This window comes from Triticum aestivum, chromosome 7A, assembly GCF_018294505.1.
Source record: "Triticum aestivum cultivar Chinese Spring chromosome 7A, IWGSC CS RefSeq v2.1, whole genome shotgun sequence".
In the NCBI taxonomy this organism is placed as follows: Eukaryota; Viridiplantae; Streptophyta; class Magnoliopsida; order Poales; family Poaceae; genus Triticum; species Triticum aestivum.
This window is the reverse complement of record NC_057812.1, coordinates 88,647,089-88,668,604: the sequence shown is the minus strand read 5'-3', so window position 1 is coordinate 88,668,604 and position 21,516 is coordinate 88,647,089. Positions and strand designations below refer to the sequence as shown.

General features: G+C 42.5%; 1 protein-coding gene across 1 annotated transcript; it reads right to left on the bottom strand.

Moving 5' to 3' along the window:
• Window positions 1-8,925: 8,925 nt before the first annotated feature.
• LOC123150467 (protein DETOXIFICATION 35) lies at window positions 8,926-11,764 on the bottom strand. Its single transcript, XM_044570315.1, has 7 exons — window positions 11,446-11,764; window positions 10,716-11,341; window positions 10,554-10,610; window positions 10,163-10,401; window positions 9,896-10,014; window positions 9,668-9,754; window positions 8,926-9,326 (listed from the first exon to the last, which is right to left on the bottom strand). Exons 1-7 carry the CDS (start codon window positions 11,671-11,673, stop codon window positions 9,252-9,254), a joined length of 1,431 nt encoding a protein of 476 aa, XP_044426250.1. The 5' UTR covers window positions 11,674-11,764; the 3' UTR covers window positions 8,926-9,251.
• Window positions 11,765-21,516: the final 9,752 nt, after the last annotated feature.

Genomic DNA, 21,516 nt, shown 5'->3' with positions numbered 1-21,516 from the left:
GGAGCGTCTTGTTAGATTTGAGTCTTTGATTTTTCGTTTACCACAATCATCCTTGCTGTACACACCTTTTGAGAGAGACACACATGAATTGGAATTTATTAGAATACTCTATGTGCTTCACTTATATCTTTTGAGCTATATAATTTTTGCTCTAGTGCTTCACTTATATCTTTTAGAGCACGGTGGTGGTTTTATTTTATAGAAATAATTGATCTCTCATGCTTCACTTATATTATTTTGAGAGTCTTTTGGAACAACATGGCAATTTGCTTTTAGGCATAATAAAAACTTTCATATAAGTGCATTGAATACTAAGAGAAGTTTGATACTTGATGATTGTTTTGAGATATGGAGATAGTGATATCAGAGTTGTGCTAGTTGAGTAGTTGTGAATTTGAGGAATACTTGTGTTGAAGTTTGCAAGTCCCGTAGCATGCACGTATGGTAAACGTTGTGTAACAAATTTGAAACATGAGGTGTTATTTGATTGTCTTCCTTATGAGTGGCGGTCTGGGACGAGCGATGGTCTTTTGCTACCAATCTATCCCCCTAGGAGCATGCACGTAATACTTGGTTTTTGATGACTTGTAGATTTTTGCAATAAGTATGTGAGTTCTTTATGACTAATGTTGAGTCCATGGATTATACGCACTCTCACCCTTCCATCATTGCTAGCCTCTTCGGTACGGTGCATTGCCCTTTCTCACCTTGAGAGTTGGTGCAAACTTTGCCGGTGCATCCAAACCCCGTGATACGATACGCTCTATCACACATAAACCTCCTTATATCTTCCTCAAAACAGCCACCATACCTACCTATTATGGCATTTCCATAGCCATTCCGAGATATATTGCCATGCAACTTTCCACCGTTCCATTTATTATGACACGCATCACCACTGTCATATTGCCTTGCATGATCATGTAGTTGACATCGTATTTGTGGCAAAACCACCATTCATAATTCTTTCATACATGTCACTCATGAGTCATTGCACATCCCGATACACCGCCGGAGGCATTCATATAGAGTCATATCTTGTTCTAGTATCAAGTTGTAATCATTGAGTTGTAAATAAATAGAAGTGTGATGATCATCATTAATAGAGCATTGTCCCATCTAAAAAAAGAAAGGCCAAAAAAAGAGAAGGCCCCAAAAAATAAAAAAATAAAATAAAAAGGGGCAATGCTACTATCCTTTTTCCACACTTGTGCTTCAAAGTAGCACCATGATCTTATCATAGAGAGTCTCTTGTTTTGTCATTTTCATATACTAGTGGGAATTTTTCATTATAGAACTTGGCTTGTATATTCCAACAATGAGCCTCCTCAAGTTCCCTAGGTCTTCGTGAGCAAGCTAGTTGGATGCACACCCACTTAGTTTCTTTTGTTGAGCTTTCATACATTTATAGCTTTAGTGCATCCATTGCATGGCAATCCCTACTCCTTGCATTGACATCAATTGATGGGCATCACCCTAGCCCATTGATTAGCCGTGTCAATGTGAGACTTTCTCCTTTTTTGTCTTCTCCACATAACCCCCTTCATTATATTCTATTCCACCCATAGTGCTATATCCATGGCTCACGCTCATGTATTGCGTGAATGTTGAAAAAGGTTTGAGATTACTAAAGTATGAAACAATTGCTTGGCTTGTCATCGGGGTTGTGCATGATGAGAGCATTCTTGTGTGACGAAAATGGACCATGACCAAACTATATGATTTTGTAGGGATGAATTTTCTTTGTCCATGTTATTTTGAGAAGACATGATTGCTTAGTTAGTATGCTTGAAGTATTATTATTTTTATGTCAATATTAAACTTTTATCTTGAATCTTTCGGATCTGAACATTCATGTCACAATAACGAAAATTACATTGAGAAATATGTTAGGAAGCATTCCACATCAAAAATTCCGTTTTTATCATTTACCTACTCGGGACGAGCAAGAATTAAGCTTGGGGATGCTTGATAGGTCTCCAATCTATAATTTTTGATTGTTCCGTGCTATTATATCATCTATTTTGGATGTTTAATGGGCTTATTTTTACACTTTTATATTATTTTTGGGACTAACCTATTAACCGGAGGCCAACCCAAATTGCTATTTTTTTTGCCTATTTCAGTCTTTCGCAAAAAAAGAATATCAAACGGAGTCCAAATGGAATGAAACCTTCGGGAGCGTGATTTTTGGAACAAACGTGATCCAGAGGACTTGGAGTGGACGTCAAGGAATCAATGAGGAGGCCACGAGGCAGGGGGGTGTGCCTACCCCCCTAGGCGCCCTCCACCCTCGTGGCCCCCTCGTTGCTCCATCGACCTACTTCTTCCTCCTATATATATATATATATATTCATATACCCCGCAAACATCCAGGAGCACCATGAAACCCTATTTCCACCGCTGCAACCTTCTGCACCCAAGAGATCCCATCTTGGGGCCTTTTCCGGAGCTCCGCCGGAAGGGGAATTGATCACGGAGGGCCTCTACATCAACTCCATGGCCCCTCTGATGATGTGTGAGTAATTTACCTCAGACCTTTGGGTCCATAGCTAGTAGCTACATGGCTTCTTCTCTCTCTTTGGATCTCAATACAAAGTTCTCCTCGATTCTCTTGGAGATCTATTCGATTTAATCTTCTTTTGCGGTGTGTTTGTCGAGATCCGATGAATTGTTGGTTTATGATCAAGTTTATCTATGAACAATATTTGAATCTTCTCTAAATTCTTTTACCTATGATTGGTTTATCTTTGCAAGTCTCTTTGAATTATCAGTTTGGTTTGGCCTACTAGATTTATCTTTCTTGCAATGGGAGAAGTGCTTAGCTTTGGGTTCAATCTTGCGGTGCTCGGTCCCAGTGACAGAAAGGGAAACGGCACGTATTGTATTGTTGCCATCGAGGATAAAAAGATGGGGTTTATATCATATTGCATGAGTTTATCCCTCTACATCATGTCATCTTGCTTAAGGCGCTACTCTGTTCTTATGAACTTAATACTCTAGATGCATGTTGGATAGCGGTCGATGTGTGGAGTAATAGTAGTAGATGCAGGTAGGAGTCGGTCTACTTGTCACGGACGTGATGCCTATATACATGATCATACCTAGATATTATCGTAATTATTCGCTTTTCTATCAATTGCTCAACAGTAATTTGTTCACCCACCGTAATGAAGGAAATATTCCCTAGAGGCAATAATAAAGTTATTATTTATTTCCTTATATCATGATAAATGTTTATTATTCATGCTAGAATTGTATTAACTGGAAACATAATACTTGTGTGAATACATAGACAAACTAAACGTCACTAGTGTGCCTCTACTTGACTAGCTCGTTAATCAAAGATGGTTATGTTTCCTAATCATAGACATGTGTTGTCATTTGATTAACGGGATCACATCATTAGGAGAATGACATGATTGACATGACCCATTCCATTATCTTAGCACCCGATCATTTAGTATGTTGCTATTGCTTTCTTCATGACTTATACATGTTCCTATGACTATGAGATTATGCAACTGCCGTTTGCCGGAGGAACACTTTGTGTGCTACCAAATGTCACAACGTAACTGGGTGATTATAAAGGAGCTCTACAGGTGTCTCCAAAGGTACATGTTGGGTTGGCGTATTTCGAGATTAGGATTTGTCACTCCGATTGTCGGAGAGGTATCTTTGGGCCCTCTCGGTAATGCACATCACATAAGCCTTGCAAGCATTGCAACTAATGAGTTAGTTGCGAGATGAAGTATTACGGAACGAGTAAAGAGACTTGCTGGTAACGAGATTGAACTAGGTATTGAGATACCGACAATCGAATCTCGGGCAAGTAACATACCGATGACAAAGGGAACAAAGTATGTTGTTATGCGATCTGACCGATAAAAGATCTTCATAGAATATGTGGGAGACAATATGAGCATCCAGGTTCCGCTATTGGTTATTTACCGGAGACATGTCTCGGTCATGTCTACATTATTCTCGAACCCGTAGGGTCCGCACGCTTAACGTTACGATGACAGTTTCATTATGAGTTTATATATTTTGATGTACCGAAGTTTGTTTGGAGTCCCAGATGTGATCACGGACATGACGAGGAGTCTCGAAATGGTCGAGACATAAAGATTGATATATTGGAAGCCTATGTTTGGACATCGGAAGTGTTCCGGGTGAAATCGGCATTTTACCGGAGTACCGGAAGGTTACCGGAACCCCCCGGTAACCTAATGGGCCTTAATGGGCCTAGTGGAGGAAGAGGAGAGGAGGCCTAGGGGCTGACACGTGCCCCTCCCTCCCCAAGTCCGAATTGGACAAGGAGGGGGGGCGGCGCCCCCCCTTTCCTTTCTTCCCTCTCCTCCTTCCCCCAAGTCCTAATCCAATTAGGGAAAGGGGGGAGTCCTACTCCCGGTAGGAGTAGGACTCCTCCGGCACGCCTCCTCCTAGGGCCGGCCGCACCCCCCCTTTGCTCCTTTATATACGGAGGCAGGGAGCACCTCTAGACACACAAGTTGATCCGCGTGATCGTTTTCTTAGCCGTGTGCGGTGCCCCCTTCCACCACACTCCTCGATAATATTGTAGCGGTGCTTAGGCGAAGCCCTGCGACAGTAGAACATCAAGATCGTCACCACACCGTCATGCTGACGGAACTCTTCCCTGAAACTTTGCTGGATCAGAGTCCGGGGATCATCATCGAGCTGAACGTGTGCTAAAACTCGGAGGTGCCGTAGTTTTGGTGCTTGATCGGTCGGGCCGTGAAGACGTACGACTACATCAACCGCATTGTCATAACGCTTCCGCTGTCGGTCTACGAGGGTACGTAGATTACACTTTCCCCTCTCGTTGCTATGCATCACCATGATCTTGTGTGTGTGTAGGAGTTTTTTTTGAAATTACTATGTTCCCCAACACGTAATACTTATGCTATCTTGAGAGAAGCCACTAGTGAAACCTATGGCCCACGGGTCTATTTTCCATCATACAAGTTCCTAATCTATTTTATTTTGCAATCTTTACTTTCAATCTATATCATAAAAATACCAAAAATATTTATCTTATTATTATTATTATTATCTCTATCAGATCTCACTCTTGCAAGTGGCCGTGAAGGGATTGACAACCCTTTATCGCGTTGGTTGCGAGGTTCTTATTTGTTTGTGTAGGTACGAGGTGACTCGCGCGTGGTCTCCTACTGGATTGATACCTTGGTCTCAAAAACTGAGGGAAATACTTACGCTACTTTGCTGCATCACCCTTTCCTCTACAAGGGAAAACCAACGCAGTGCTCAAGAGGTAGCAATGAGTTATTTTATATATATATATATATATATATATATATATATATATATATATATATATATATATATATATATCAGTAGGTGAAATGAATATGGATTAGATTCAAGTGGAGGCAACATGTGGTGCATGTCGAAAGTACTACTACATGTGGTGCACGTCGAAATTACTACTAATCCAAACTTGAGTTTGGATTAGTTGTACTTTCGACATGCACCACATGTTGCCTCCATTTGAATCTACTCCACGTTCTTTTCACCCACTGTTATATATAATAACTAATCATGGTCATAAAATCATATGATGAAAGTACTATATATAAACCACAACAAAAATAAGCTGTATTTTCAAAAATACAGGAAAAGTTAGCAGCAGCGCTTTTCGAAAGAAACGCTACTGCTACTTACTATTAGTAGTAGCGCTTTTTTGGGGGAAACACTACTGCTAACTAGGTGTAGCAGTAGCGCTGGCTAACCAGCGCTACTACTACCAGTTAGCTGTAGCGCCTTAGTGGTAGCGCTTGTACAAGTGCTACTACTAGGGTTTTCCCTAGTAGTGCATAGACATGAGTTATCATTTGATAATGGGATCACATCATTAGGAGAATGATGTGATGGAAAATACCCAAACTGTAAACGTAGCATATGATCGTGTCAAGTTTATTGCTATCGTTTTTTGCATGTCAAGTATATGTTCCTATGACCATGAGATCATGCAACTCACTAACACCGGAGGAGTACCTTGTGTGTACCAAACATCACAACGTAACTGGGTGACTATAAAGATGCTCTACAGATATCTCCGAGGATGTCTGTTGAGTTGGCATGGATCAAGACTGCGATTTGTCACTCCGTATGATGGAGAGGTATGGAGATAATCACGGGATCTTGCAAGCAATGTGACTAAGGAGTTAGTCACAGGATCTTGTATTACGGAACAAGTAAAGTGACTTGCCAGTAACGAGATTGAACTAGGTATGGAGATACCGACGATCGAATCTCGGGCAAGTAACATACCGATAGACAAAGGGAACTACATACGGGATTAGCTGAATCCTTGACATCGAGGTTCGATCGATAAAGATCTTCGTAGAATATGTAGGAACCATTATGGGCATCTAGGTCCTGCTATTGGTTGTTGACCGTGGAGGTGTCTCGGTCATGTCTGCATAGTTCTCGAACCCGCGGGGTCTACACACTTAATGTTTGGTTACGATATAAGTATAGTTGAGTCATTATGGTGGTTACCGAAGGTTGTTTGGTGTACCAGATGAGATCCCAGACATGACGAGGAACTCTGGAATGCCCCGGAGGTGAAGATTGATATATTGGACGAAGGGTATTGGAGTCCGGAAGTGTTCCGGGGGTACCGGGTGATGGACAGCATGACCAAAAGGGGTTTCGGGGGGCCCCGACAAGTGTTGGGGGGCTCATGGGCCAAGGGGAGGGGGCACACCAGGCCACTTAGGGGCTGTGCGCCCCTCTCACCCCATCCCACGTGATCAGGGGAGGTGGGGCGCATCCACCTGGCTTGGGGGGCAAGCCACCCTAGGGTTTCCCTAGGGGGCGCCCCTATCTGCCTTGGTGGTCGTCCCCTAGATGGGATCTAGGGGCACCCCTCCCTCCAGCCTTCCCCCTATGTATAGAGAGGGGGGGGGGGAGAGGGCCGCCGCACCCATATGGATCTATTTGTGCCACGGCGCTGCTCCTCCTCTCCCTGGTAGTCTTTCTTCTTCTCCGTGAGGCTTGGCAAAGCCCTGCTGAGATTTCTCCACCACCACCGCCATCAAGTCGTCGTGCTGCCGGAGGACTCGAGCTACTACTTCACCATCGCTCGCTGGATAGAGGAGGTGAAGGCGTCATCAAGTTGGATGTGTGTTGAACGCGGAGATGCCGTCCGTTGGGCACTAGATCGGGAGTTCGCGGGACGGATCGTGATTGGATCGCGAAGACGTTCAACTACATCAACCGTGTTTCTTAACACTTCCTCTTAGCGATCTACAAGGGTATGTAGATCTAATCTCTCTTCTCGTAGATGGTCATCTCTTGGATTGATCTTGGTGAGCGTAGGAAATTTTTTGTTTCCCATGCAACGTTCCCCAACAGTGGTATCAAAGCTAGGTCTATGTGTAGATGACATCATGAGTAGAACACAAAGAAGTTTGTGGGCGTTGATATTCAAATTGCTTCCTTCCTTGGTCTTTCCTTGATTCAGCGGTATTGTGGGATGAAGCGGCCCGGACCAATCTTACATGTCCACGTACATGAGACCGGTTCCATCGACATACATGCAACTTGCATAAAGATGGCTGGCGGGTGTCTGTCTTTCCCACCTTATAGTTGAATCGGATTAGACAAAGGCGGTCCTCGTAGAAGGTTAAATAGCAACTTGTATATCACCGTTGTGGCTTTGCGTAAATACGAATCGTTCTTTCTATATATCCATAGATCTAATCTCTTCTCTCGTAGATGGTCGTCTCCTAGATCGATCTTGATGAGCGTAGGAAAATTTTTGTTTTCCCATACAACATTCCCCAACATGTCGGGCCAGTTACAAGTCCACATGCAACTGCAAAGCTGCAAGTGCACATGCACATGCACAAAGCGACTACAATTGGAGATAGGCCAATTGTGTGTTTTCTTTTTCTTTTTCTTTTTATGTTCTCATGCCAGTGCGTACCTGTGCAAAGTTGGTGCATATGCTTGATTTAATTTTATTTAGATTTTTCTACTAGTCGCATGAGCACTAGTTGCATGTGGCGCACACATGCAAAATTTGACCCGTCACAACAATTGTGCAACATGTGTGACTCAATTTTTTTTCAGAAATAACATTTTTTCTGCCCGCTCACGTTTGTGCAACTACATGTGACACACGTCATATTTGATGCAACCACCACTATTTGAGACAGGATCGCTACATCAAATTTGTATTATATTTATATGTACGGTTGCAAGTGAAGAAGACTGTTATCTAGCCTACGGGAGTAAATTGACATGATCCATGCAAAAAAAGAAGAAGAAAGAAACAAGCAGCAGTGAACATGATGCATCCTATATCCTACTTGACATGCGTAGAAGATGTGTGTCTAAGCACTTCCTTCCTTTTTTTTTCTCAAATACTCCAGCCATGCAAACGTAAAAAGCAAAAAGAAAAAGAAAACAAGACACAAGCAGCAGTGGACGAGGACGTAGTACAAAAGAAGCCTGGCCCAGCCTACATAACAACAAGAAAAGGCAGCACAGGGGAAAAACAATGACAACCTCTATTAGTGATGTAAAAAAAAGAAAAAGAGATGAATGAGACCAAAGTATATCTCATCTACTCCCTCCGTCCTAAAATAAGTGTCTCAACTTTGTACTAACTCTAGTGTAAAGTTATACTAAGATCAAGACACTTATTTTGGGACAGAGGGAGTAGATGAGTTCTAGGCATTCCTTTGAAAAAACACAATTATGTAACTCACAGTGCAACGGTACCATGTCGACAAAGCTGATGATTTTCTTTTCAGACAACAGAAAAAAAAAGACCCGCCTCCACATACAAATATGCGCACAACCATTTAGACTCGTAACGATGCATGTACATCCATACGCATATAAGTAATTTGGCATGTTCAACCTGGCTTCCTTTCCTTTTTTTTTATAAATAAAGTTGGGACTTTATTGATTAATGAACATCAGTACATACTTCACCCCGAATACATTCCGGAATCACACCGCAGTAAAAACAATTTACAATATGCTCACAACGACGAACTGACTTATGTGCCAACATATTCAAACCACGCTTGATATGAAGGAAGGAGCGGCGAGCAAAGCCAGATGCCAGATACTTGATATAAGAAATCACGGCCCCTAATCTTGAGCGTTCCTGGTTTCATACCCTATTATACAATGATATATGATATCATCAATACCAAGACAAGCTTAAGAAGAGATAATGCTTAGGTGATCTAGTCATCTTCGAGGAGAGGTTTGGTTCCATCGGTGCCACCCCACTTTTGCACACGGCTTGAAGCTAGCGCAGCCTGCAATTGATGAGCAAGGTGGAAAGCTCAGGGTTTCCATACAAATAACAGGAAAAAAAATACATATAATTTGTCTGAAATGAACACAAAGAAAGAAAGAAATCATAAGTATGATATGTGGTTACGGAAGATTATTGGAAAGGTTTTATGACATGTGTTCCTGTATGTATAGTTGTTTCAATAATTGGTGCCTAATTAACAGTTAGTTATATTATAAGGATAGGCTAACATCCTTCAATTAATTGACTCTTTAAAAGTTGTTGTGTTCATCAAGTTTTGACACACACACACACACAAAACACATGGTGAAAACCGGAAGGGTGATGGAAATTCATATATACCTCTGCATTCCAATCTGTTCTCCACACTATGAAGAGTAAAATCAGTGTCTGAAGTGCAATCCCGCAAAGCATACCAGCCCAAATCCCCTGAAATTAGAGCCAGAAAAATCATAGAGACCGTAAATGTTCTTTATCATTCGTTAATTATGTTGCAATATGTAGTAGTTCAATGATCAAATAGGGAAAGTAGTGCCACTCTCCAATGAAATAACATGTATAAAGAATTACCCCCACTCCATAGTTGAACTTGTAGCCTAGAAGATAGCCCAAGGGCAATCCGAGAACGTAGTAGCAGCCTAGGTTGATGTATGCGACAAGGCCTTGCCATCCTCCTCCAACAGCAACCCCTGAACCATCATGAGATCGTGAACAAAATAAAATCATCACGCATGCTGTGACTCCAGAGACGAGGTTGAGGTGTCATGAACAAAATAAAATCATCATGCATGCTGTGACTCTGACTGTGAGAGGAAGAATCATAGTATATATATATACCTGAAACCACAGGCTGCACGCTGTTGAGCACCATGGTCAAGCCAAGGAGTCCCGCGATCTTGGAGACGGCGTGCTGGAGCTCCAAATCGGTGGTGTAGATGATGGCGAAGTTATCTCTGAAGATCAAGACGAGGGCCATGCATAGCAGCCCGATGAGCAGCGACTCGGCGATGATGACGATGACGGCGTGCATGGCTACCCTTGGACGGCCAGCGCCCAGCTCATTGGAGACTCGAACGCTGAAAACGTAAACAGGTAGGTCCGTGGGTGGTAGCAGTTTGTTTAGAAACTACTTAAAAGTTGACGGTTGGTGAAGGTAGTGAAGAATTCTTGAACAAAACAAGAACCAATAAATAATTTTTTAATTACACGGAGTTTGAATGAAGCTGACCTGATAGCAGCGTTGATGCCAATGAAGATCATATTCTCCCACCCGTTTATGTTCATGCTGAAAAATGAAGCACGATCGAGTATTCTGTCAGCTCCATGAGCTATATATATGCATATGTATGATCAGTCCTATATATGAAGCATATAATATAGTGGAGTATACCAGACGCCGAGGGAGTCGACGGCAATCTGCGCATCCTGGAGGTTGCCGGTGAGGACGGTGATGGTGCTGAGGTACCAGATCTCAAGGCAGATCATGACGGCGGACTCGAGCGAGAGCCTGACGAACGCCCACATGTCGTTGAAGGCGGCCATGGACCAGCCCCTCCAGCCGTCCTTGCACCAGCCGATGATGTAGGCGGACTGGCCGAGCGCGATGGCCCAGAGGGAGAGGTTGTAGGCAACGGCGGCGCCGGGGGAGCCCCATCCGAGGACGGTGACGAGGAGGTAGGAGAGCGCGACGTGGAAGCAGAGGCTGCCGACGCAGATCCAGACGGGCACGATGACCTTGCTCTGCGACTGGAGGAACTTGGCGGTGGGGAAGTTGACGGCGAAGGAGAGCGCGCCGGGGAGGATGTAGAGCGCGAAGCGGGCGGCCTCGCGCGCGACGGCGGGGTCCTGGCCGATGGCGAGGAGGAGCGGCTCGGCGAAGACGTAGAAGGGCACCATGAGGAGCGCGGCGACGGCGAGGATGATCCAGGAGCGCTGCAGGTAGACGCCGAGCATGGACACCTGGCCGGCGCCGAACGCCTGCCCGCACAGCGTCTCCAGAGCGCTCCCCATGCCGAGCTGCATGCACGCGCGCGCGTATTAGCATCAGAAGAACATAGTCAAGGAACTAACTAACAACGGTGTGTGATCTAGCGACCGAGCAAAGCATATAGTTAGTATACAAAGAATCCGAGGGAGAAGGTGGCGAAGACGGAGAGGCCGATGGAGGCGGCGGCGAGGGGCAGGTTGCCGAGGTGGCCGACGAAGATCGTGGTGACGGAGCCGACGGCGTAAATGCTGAGCCCGGCGATGGCGATGGGCATGCCGATGCCCCAGACGCGCTTGGACTCCTCCCACGTCATGCGCGCAGCCTCCCGCACGGTGCTCACCGCCGCCGCGTCGGAACCCATCGCCCCCTCCCTCGGCCGGTTTGCAGGTTGCAGCGTAAATGGTCTGCGTCGGCCCTCAGCCTCGAGGACAAGAGGAGTAATTTAAAGCGCGACAGTGCTCCTAGCAGTAGCAGCTACACGCGCGCGAGGAGGAAAAAATCACTATTCTGACATGTGGCGAAACGATATCATAAAATAAACTGTCCGCGAAAAAGTTTCATCTAGCTGACCTTGTGTAGCGCCCGAACAGTTAGGCGTCGTCTCTCTGACAGGCGCTACACGTCTGGTCATCGTCGCATCCGGATTGCCTGAAAAATGCTAAGTCAGTGTATAACGCCTGAGAGCTAGATGCCATCCTAGAATCAGACGCTGCACAGTATAAGGTGACATCAAGCTGTCAGATGTCACCCTGTGCGTTCGGTTTATTCGGTTTACATGGTTCGGTTTATACGGTTTTTTGGTTTATACGGTATACTTCCGTAAATATGGTATGAAAATAAAATACGGTTCGGTTTCGGTATATACCAAATTATCTCGGTATGGTTTCGGTATATATCATAAAAACCAAAGTTGACGCGAATTTGAAAATGACATAATAATAATTTGCAAATTTATGACACAAAACACATACTATTTACACAAATAGTATATGAGTATATATATAAGTATATATGCATGCATTGATTCAACTGTTGATGGTTATGGACGTGCTTAGCATTTTAAAAAGAGAAAAATGACTATGTTACAAGGAAAATTTACATGCTTAGTAGTGAATTTGACTCATGTACAAGGAAAATAACAACTTGTACGGTTGTTCATCTCAAGAAATATAAATTTATTTTTTACTTCGGTTTATTCGGTTAACCGTTCGGTTTTTGGTATATACCATAAAAACCAAAGTTCAAATCGGTATGAAAATTTCATACCATATCGGAACCAGAAACCATAAAAACCATAAATTCTGTTCGGTTCGGTTTATTTTCGGTATGGTTTTTCGGTTCGGTTTTAAAATGCATAGATGAATTATTTTTCGGTTCATTTTGTGATACTGTTTAGTGCACAGGTTAAATTTGTAGTTTTTTGAGGACTGTCCCTCACTGTTGAGTGTTGACTGGGGCTTGGGTCCCTTGGCACCCACAAAATAATACAGTAGTAACTTTGCACATGTGCGATGATGGGTACGTGCGTTTGTCCAGAGAGTGAATCAATTCTTGCTGATTGAATTGTTCAGTTTTCTTCCCAGCAAAAAAAGATTGAATCATATAGCGAGGATGGGATGAGTGTGGATTTTTGGAGGACGAGCTCCAGTGAGCTTGGTATTTTGAAAATATCTAAAAGCATATCTAAAAGTTTCAAAAAAAATCTAAAAAAATCCATGGAAACATATATGTATTCCATAAGAACATGTTAAATTTCATCTAAAAATGTTGTGATTTGTAGTTTGTACAAACAACAAAATTCCGGCCCAACAACAAAAACAAATGGCACATTTAAAAATGTGTATTTGTCATTTTTCAATACGCCACATGTAAAAGTATAATGATGTGAAATTTGGCACATACGTAGTATACATGTACAAGTGTGTTCACAAATAAATAAATAAAATCACGCTCTGAAAAAATAAAAATTGAAAACGAGCTCACTGGAGCTCGGCCTCCATTGCCATTTTTTGGGATGGGATGCGTTTATCAGAGAGAGTGCCGGAGGGGAACGTTTGGTTTTTGGGTACATATGTACCCTATATGGAAAAAAATAGCAATTCAATAAAAAGTCAAAAATTTCTGAAAATATTTTTGAAATAAACTTGACCTTTCATTGTACTAGTGAGAAAAGTTTCACAAAAGGAAAATTCCTCTTTGACTTCTTTTCAAAAAAGACAAATTTTTGATCAAAATAGCATGAATAGTGACCTATAATAGCAAATAAATTTTGTCTTTTTCGCTGTGAAGTCAACATTGGTTCTTTTTTTGGTGAAAACTTATATACTAGTGCGCGAGTAAGTCAAGGTAAATCTAAAAATACTTTTGAACTATTTTGACATTTTGTTTAATTATTTAAAAAAATATCCTATATAGGGTGTATATACATGCGAGAGCCAAAGGGTATTTCCCAGAGAGTGCCTTCCTACTAAGAGCACCGTATATCCTATCGTTATAATAACCGTCCATATGGCAATTTCAGTTGCTAACATTTGCAAGTCGAAACAGGGGTTACGGATTAAGCGAAGATTGGCTAAGGACGAGGTGACGATGCGCGTGGGAAATGGTTCCAAAGTCGATGTGATGGCCGTCAGCATGCTACCTTTACATCTAACTTCGGGATTAGTTTTAGACATGAATAATTGTTATTTGGTGCCAACGTTGAGCTTGAACATTATATATGGATCTTGTTTAATGTGAGATTTTTATTCATTTAAATCAGAGAATAATGGTTGTTCTATTTATATGAGTAATATCTTTTATGGCCATGCACCCTTGATGAGTGGTCTATTTTTACTAAATCTTGATAGTAGTGATACACATGTTCATAGTATTGAAGCCAAAAGATGCAGAGTTGATAATGATAGTGCAACTTATTTGTGGCACTGATGTTTAGGTCATATTGGTGTAAAGCGCATGAAGAAACTCCATTCTGATGGACTTCTGGAATCACTTGATTATGAATCACTTGGTAATTGCGAACCATGCCTCATGAGCAAGATGACTAAAACTCCGTTCTTCGGAACAACGGAGCGAGCAACAAAGTTATTGGAAATCTTACATACTGATGTATGTGGTCCAATGAACATTGAAGCTCGCGGCGGATATCGTTATTTTCTCACCTTCACAGATGATTTGAGAAGATATGGGTATATCTACTTGATGAAACATAAGTCTAAAACATTTGAAAAGTTCAAAGAATTTCAGAGTGAAGTGGAAAATCATCGTAACAAGAAAATCAAGTTTCTACGATCTGATTGTGGAGGTGAGTATTTGAGTTATGAGTTTGGACTTCATCTGAAACAATACGGAATAGTTTCGCAACTCACGCCACCTGGAACACCACAACGGTGTGTCCGAACATCGTAACCGCACTTTATTAGATATGGTGTGATCTATGATGTCTCTCACTAATTACCGCTATTGTTTTGGGGTTATGCTTTAGAGACGGCTGCATTCACGCTAAATAGGGCACCATCTATATCTGTCGAGACGACACCTTACGAACTGTGGTTTGGCAAGAAACCCAAGTTGTCATTTCTTAAAGTTTGGGGCTGCGATGCTTAAGTGAAAAAGCTTCAACCTGATAAGCTCGAACCCAAATCAGAGAAATGTGTCTTCATAGGATACCCAAAGGAGACTGTTGGGTACACCTTCTATCACAGATCCGAAGGCAAGATATTCGTTGCTAAGAATGGATCCTTTCTAGAGGAGTTTCTCTCGAAAGAAGTGAGTGGGAGGAAAGTAGAACTTGACGAGGTAATTGTACCTTCTCCCTTATTGGAAAGTAGTTCATCACTGAAATCAGTTCCAGTGATTCCTACACCAGTAAGTGAGGAAGCTAATGATGATGATCATGAAACTTCTGATCAAGTTACTACCGAACCTTGTAGGTCAACCAGAGTAAGATCCGCACCAGAGTGGTACGGTAATCCTGTTTTGGAAGTCATGTTACTTGACCATGACGAACCTACAAACTATGAGGAAGCGATGATGAGCCCAGATTCCGCAAAATGGCTTGAGGCCATGAAATCTGAGATGGGATCCATGTGTGAGAACAAAGTATGGACTTTGGTTGACTTGCCCGATGATCGGCAGGTCATAGAGAATAAATGGATCTTCAAGAAGAAAACTAACGCTTACGGTAATGTTACTGTCTACAAAGCTCGACTTGTTGCAAAAGGTTTTCGACAAGTTCAAGGAGTTGACTATGATGAGACCTTCTCACCCGTAGCGATGCTTAAGTCCGTCCGAATCATGTTAGCAATTGCCGCATTTTATGATTATGAAATTTGGCAAATGGATGTCAAAACTACATTCCTTAATGGATACCTTAAAGAAGAGTTGTATATGATGCAACCAGAAGGTTTTGTCGATCCAAAAGGTGCTAACAAAGTGTGCAAGCTCTGACGATATATTTATGGACTGGTGCAAGCCACTCAGAGTTGGAATATACGCTTTGATAGTGTGATCAAAGCATATGGTTTTGTACAAACTTTTGGAGAAGCCTGTATTTACAAGAAAGTGAGTGGGAGCTCCGTAGCATTTTTGATATTATATGTAGATGACATATTGTTGATCGGAAATGATACTGAATTTCTGAATAGCATAAAAGGATACTTGAATAAGAATTTCTCAATGAAAGACCTCAGTGAAGCTGCTTATATATTGGGCATCAAGATCTATGGAGATAGATCAAGACGCTTGATTGGACTTTCACAAAGCACATACCTTGATAAAGTTTTGAAGAAGTTTGAAATGGATCAGGCAAAGAAAGGGTTCTTGCCTATATTACAAGGTGTGAAGTTGAGTCTGACTCAATGCCCGACCACTGCAGAAGATAGGGAGAAAATGAAAGGTGTTCCCTATGCTTCAGCCATAGGCTCTATCATGTATGCAATGTTGTGTACCAGACCTGATGTGTGCCTTGCTATAAGTTTAGCAGGGAGGTACCAAAGTAATCCAGGAGTGGATCACTGGACCGCTGTCAAGAACATCCTGAAATACCTGAAAAGGACTAAGGATATGTTTCTCGTATATGGAGGTGACAAAGAGCTCGTCGTAAACGGTTACGTCGATGCAAGCTTTGACACTGATCCAGATGACTCTAAGTCACAAACCGGATACGTGTTTCTATTGAATGGTGGAGCTATCAGTTGGTGCAGTTCCAAGCAGAGCATCGTGGCGGGATCTACGTGTGAAGCAGAATACATAGCTGCTTCGGAAGTAGCAAATGAAGGAGTATGGATGAAGGAGTTCATATCTGATCTAGGTGTCATACCTAGTGCATCAGGTCCAATGAAAATCTTTTGTGACAATACTGGTGCAATTGCCTTGGCAAAGGAATCCATATTTCACAAAAGAACCAAGCACATCAAGAGACGCTTCAATTCCATTCGCAATGAAGTCAGGGAGGGAGACATAGACATTTGCAAGATACATACGGATCTGAATGTTGCAGACCCGTTGACTAAGCCTCTCTCACGAGCAAAATATGATCAGCACCAAGACTCCATGGGTGTTAGAATCATTACAATGTAATCTTGATTATTGACTCTAGTGCAACTGGGAGACTGAAGGAAATATGCCCTAGAGGCAATAATAAAGTTGTTATTTATATTTCCTTATATCATGATAAATGTTTATTATTCCTGCTAGAATTGTATTAACCGGAAACTTAGTACATGTGTGAATACATAGACAAACAGAGTGTCACTAGTTTGCCTCTACTTGACTAGCTCGTTGAATCAATGATGGTTATGTTTCCTAACCATAGACATGAGTTGTCATTTGATTAACGGGATCACATCATTAGAGAATGATGTGATTGACTTGACCCATCCGTTAGCTTAGCACGATAATCGTTTAGTTTGTTGCTATTGCTTTCTCCATAACTATACATGCTACTTGATACGTCCATTTTGCATCATGCTTTTATATCGATATTTATTGCATTATGGGCTGTTTTTACACATTATGTCACAATACTATGCCTATTCTCTCTTATTTTACAAGGTTTATATAAAGAGGGAGAATGCCGGCAGTTGGGACTCTGGGCTGGAAAAGGAGCAAATATTAGAGACCTATTCTGCACAGCTCCAAAAGTCCTGAAACTTCACGGAAGACATTTTCCGAATATATAAAAAATACTCAGCGGAAGAGATTTACCAGGGGGGGCACACCCTGCCCACGAGGGTGGGGGGCGCGCCCTACCCCCTTGGGTGCGCCCCCTACTTCATGGGCCCCCTGGTGGCCCTCCGGTAGCCATCTTCTGCTATATGGAGTCTTTTGATGAGGAAAAAAAAATCATAAGCCATCTTCTCGGACGAAACTCCGCCGCCACGAGGCGGAACCTTGGCGGAACCAATCTAGGGCTCTGGTGGAGCTGTTCTGCCGGGGAAACTTCCCTCCCGGAGGGGGAAATCATCGCCATCGTCATCACCAACACTCCTCTCATCGGGAGAGGGCAATCTCCATCAACATCTTCATCAGCACCATCTCCTCTCAAAACCCTAGTTCATCTCTTGTATGCAATTCTTGTCTCCAAGTCCGGGATTGGTGCTAGTAGGTTGCTAGTAGTGTTAATTACTCCTTGTAGTTGATGCTAGTTGGTTTAATTGGTGGAAGATCATATGTTCAGATCCTATATGCATATTAATACCCCTCTGATTATGAACATGTTTATGCTTTGTGAGTAGTTACGTTTGTTCCTGAGGAGATGGGAGAAGTCTTACTATTAGTAGTCATGTGAATTTGGTATTCGTTCGATATTTTGATGAGATGTATGCTGTCTCTCCTCTAGTGGTGTTATGTGAACATCGACTACATGCCACTTCACCATTATTTGTGCCTAGAGGAAGGCATTGGGAAGTAATAAGTAGATGATGGGTTGCTAGAGTGACAGAAGCTTAAACCCTAGTTTATGCATTGCTTCGTAAGGGGCTGATTTGGATCCATATGTTTCATGATATGGTTAGGTTTACCTTAATACTTTTGTTGTAGTTCCGGATGCTTGAAATACAGGTTAATCATAAGTGGGATGCTTGTCCAAGTAAGGACAGTACCCAAGCACTGGTCCACCCACATACCAAATTATCAAAGTACCAAACGCGAATCATATGAGCGTGATGACAACTAGCTTGATGATATTCCCATGTGTCCTCGGGAGCGCTTTTCTCTATATAAGAGTTTGTCCAAGCTTGTCCTTTGCTATAAAAAGGATTGGGCCACCTAGCTGCACTTTATTTACTTTTGTTACTTGTTGCTCGTTACAAATTATCCTATCACAAAACTATCTGTTACCACTTATTTCAGTACTTGCAGAGATTACCTTGCTGGAAACCTCTTATCATTTCCTTCTGCTCCTCGTTCGGTTCGACACTCTTACTTATCGAAAGGACTACGATAGATCCCCTATACTTGTGGGTCATCACTCCTATGACTATGAGATCATGCAACTCCCGAATACCGGAGGAACACCTTGTGTGCTACCAAACATCACAACGTAACCGGGTGATTATAAAGGTGCTCTACAGGTGTCTCGGATGGTGTTTGTTGAGTTGGCATGGATCAATATTAGGATTTGTCACTCCGATTGTCGGAGTGGTATCTCTGGGCCCTCTCGGTAATGTACATCACTATAAGCCTTGCAAGCAATGTAGATAATGAGTTAGTTATGGGATGTAGCATTACGGAACGAGTAAAGAGACTTGCCGATAACGAGATTGAACTAGGTATTGATACCGACGATCGAATCTTGGGAAAGTAACAATCCGATGACAAAGGGAACAACGTATATCGTTATGCGGTTTGACCGATAAAGATCTTTGTAGAATATGTGGGAACTAATATGAGCATCCATGTTCCGCTATTGGTTATTAACCGGAGACATGTCTCAGTCATGTCTACATAGTTCTCGAACCCGTAGGGTCCGCACGCTTAACGTTCGGTGATGATCGGTATTACGAGTTTATGTGTTTTGATGTACCAAAGGTAGTTCGGAGTCCCGGATTTGATCACGGACATGACGAGGAGTCTCGAAATGGTCGAGACATAAAGATCGATATATTTGAAGCCTATGTTTGGACATCGGAATGGTTCCAGATGAAATCGGGAGTATACCGGAGCACCGGGAGGTTACCAGAACCTCCCGGGAGGTATATGGGCCTTATTGGGCCTTAGTGGAAGAGAGGGAAAACAAGCAAAGGAGGGGGTGCCCCAAGACCAATCCGAATTGGGAGGGGGGCCGACCACCCTTTCCTTCCTTCTTCCTCCTCCTTCCTTCTCTCCTAGAACCAACAAAGGGAAGGGGGGAATCCTACTCCCGGTGGGAGTAGGACTCCCTTGGGGCGCGCCTAGAGAGGCCGGCCCCCTCCCCCTCCTCCACTCCTTTATATATGGGGGAGGGGGGCACCCCATAGACACACAAGTTGATCATTGATCTTTAGCCGTGTGTGGTGCCCCCCTCCACCATAATCCACCTTGGTAATATCATAGCGGTGCTTAGGCGAAGCCCTGTTCCGGTAGCAACATCATCACCGTCATCACGCCGTTGTGCTGACGAAGCTCTCCCTCGAAGCTCTATTGGATCGTGAGTTCACGGGACGTCATCGAGCCGAACGTGTGCAGATCGAGGAGGTGTCGTATCTTCGGTACTAGATCGGTCGATCGTGAAGACGTACGACTACATCAACCGCGTTGTCATAACGCTTCCGCTTACGGTCTACGAGGGTACGTAGACGATACTATCCCCTCTTGTTGCTATGCATCACCATGATCTTGCATGTATGTAGGAATGTTTTTGAAATTACTGCGTTCCCCAACACATTTAGGTCTCATGTTTACTCATATAAATGGCATAATCAACTAGCGAGCAATAATAGTAAATCTGGGATGACAACACTTTCTCAAAACAATCATAATATGATATAACAAGATGGTATCTCGCAAGCCCTTTCTGAGACCGCAAAACATAAATGCAGAGCACCTTTAGAGTTCAAAGACTGACTAAACATTGTAATTCATGGTAAAAGAGATCCAGTCACGGTCATAATCAATGTAAACTAATAGTAATGCATGCAAATGATAGCGGTGCTCTCCAAGTGGTGCTTTTTAATAAGAGGGTGATGACTCAACATAGAAGTAAATAGATAGGCCCTTCTCAGAGGGGAGAAGGCATTTGTAGGGGCGCGAGAGTTCGATTTTGAAATAGAGATAAATAATATTTTGAGTGGCATACTTTCATTCAACATAACAACCGAGAGATCTCGATATCTTCCATGCTACACACATTATAGGCGGTTCCCAAACAGAATGGTAAGTTTATACTCCCCCTACCACCAACAAACATCAATCCATTATAGGCTATGTGATGATATGGGGTCTTCGAATTTCAAACGATTGAAATTGGAATTTCATCAGAAGTTTTATCCTATGCATCTTGTTCATCATGATCGGAATTATATATATAATTTTTGGCCTCGCGAAGGAGAAGGCGTCGCTCAAGCTTGGGGGAGGCTTAAATCAATGTTATATGCATGCCCCAATCATGAGCTCTCAAGAGAAATGATTATTCAAAAATTTTATGCTCGGCTTTCTGATAGCAATCGCACCATGCTTGATACTTCTTCTGCTGGCTCTTTTATGATGAAGACTATTGAATTCAAATGGGATTTATTGGAAAGAATTAAACGCAACTCTGAAGATTGGGACCTCGACAAAGGTAAGGAGTCAGGTATGACACCTAGGTTTGATTGTGTTAAATCTTTTATGGATACCGATGTTTTCCGTAAATTTAGCACTAAATATGGACTTGACTCTGAGATAGTAGCTTCTTTCCGTGAATCTTTTGCTACTTATGTTGATCTCCCCAAGGAGAAGTGGTTTAAATATCATCCTCCCATAGAAGTAAAAGTAGTTGCACCTATTAAAGTTGAAGAAAAGATTGTTACTTATAATGATCCTATTGTTCCTACTTCTTATGTTGAGAAACCACATTTTCCTGTTAGGATAAAGGATCATGCTAAAGCCTCAACTGTGGTTCGTAAAAGCAATATTAAAACTTATACACCTCAGGAGCAAATTAAAGTTGAACCTGATATTGCTATTGTTAAAGATCTCTTGTCTGATAATATTGATGGGCATGTTATTCATTTCCTTGATGAGA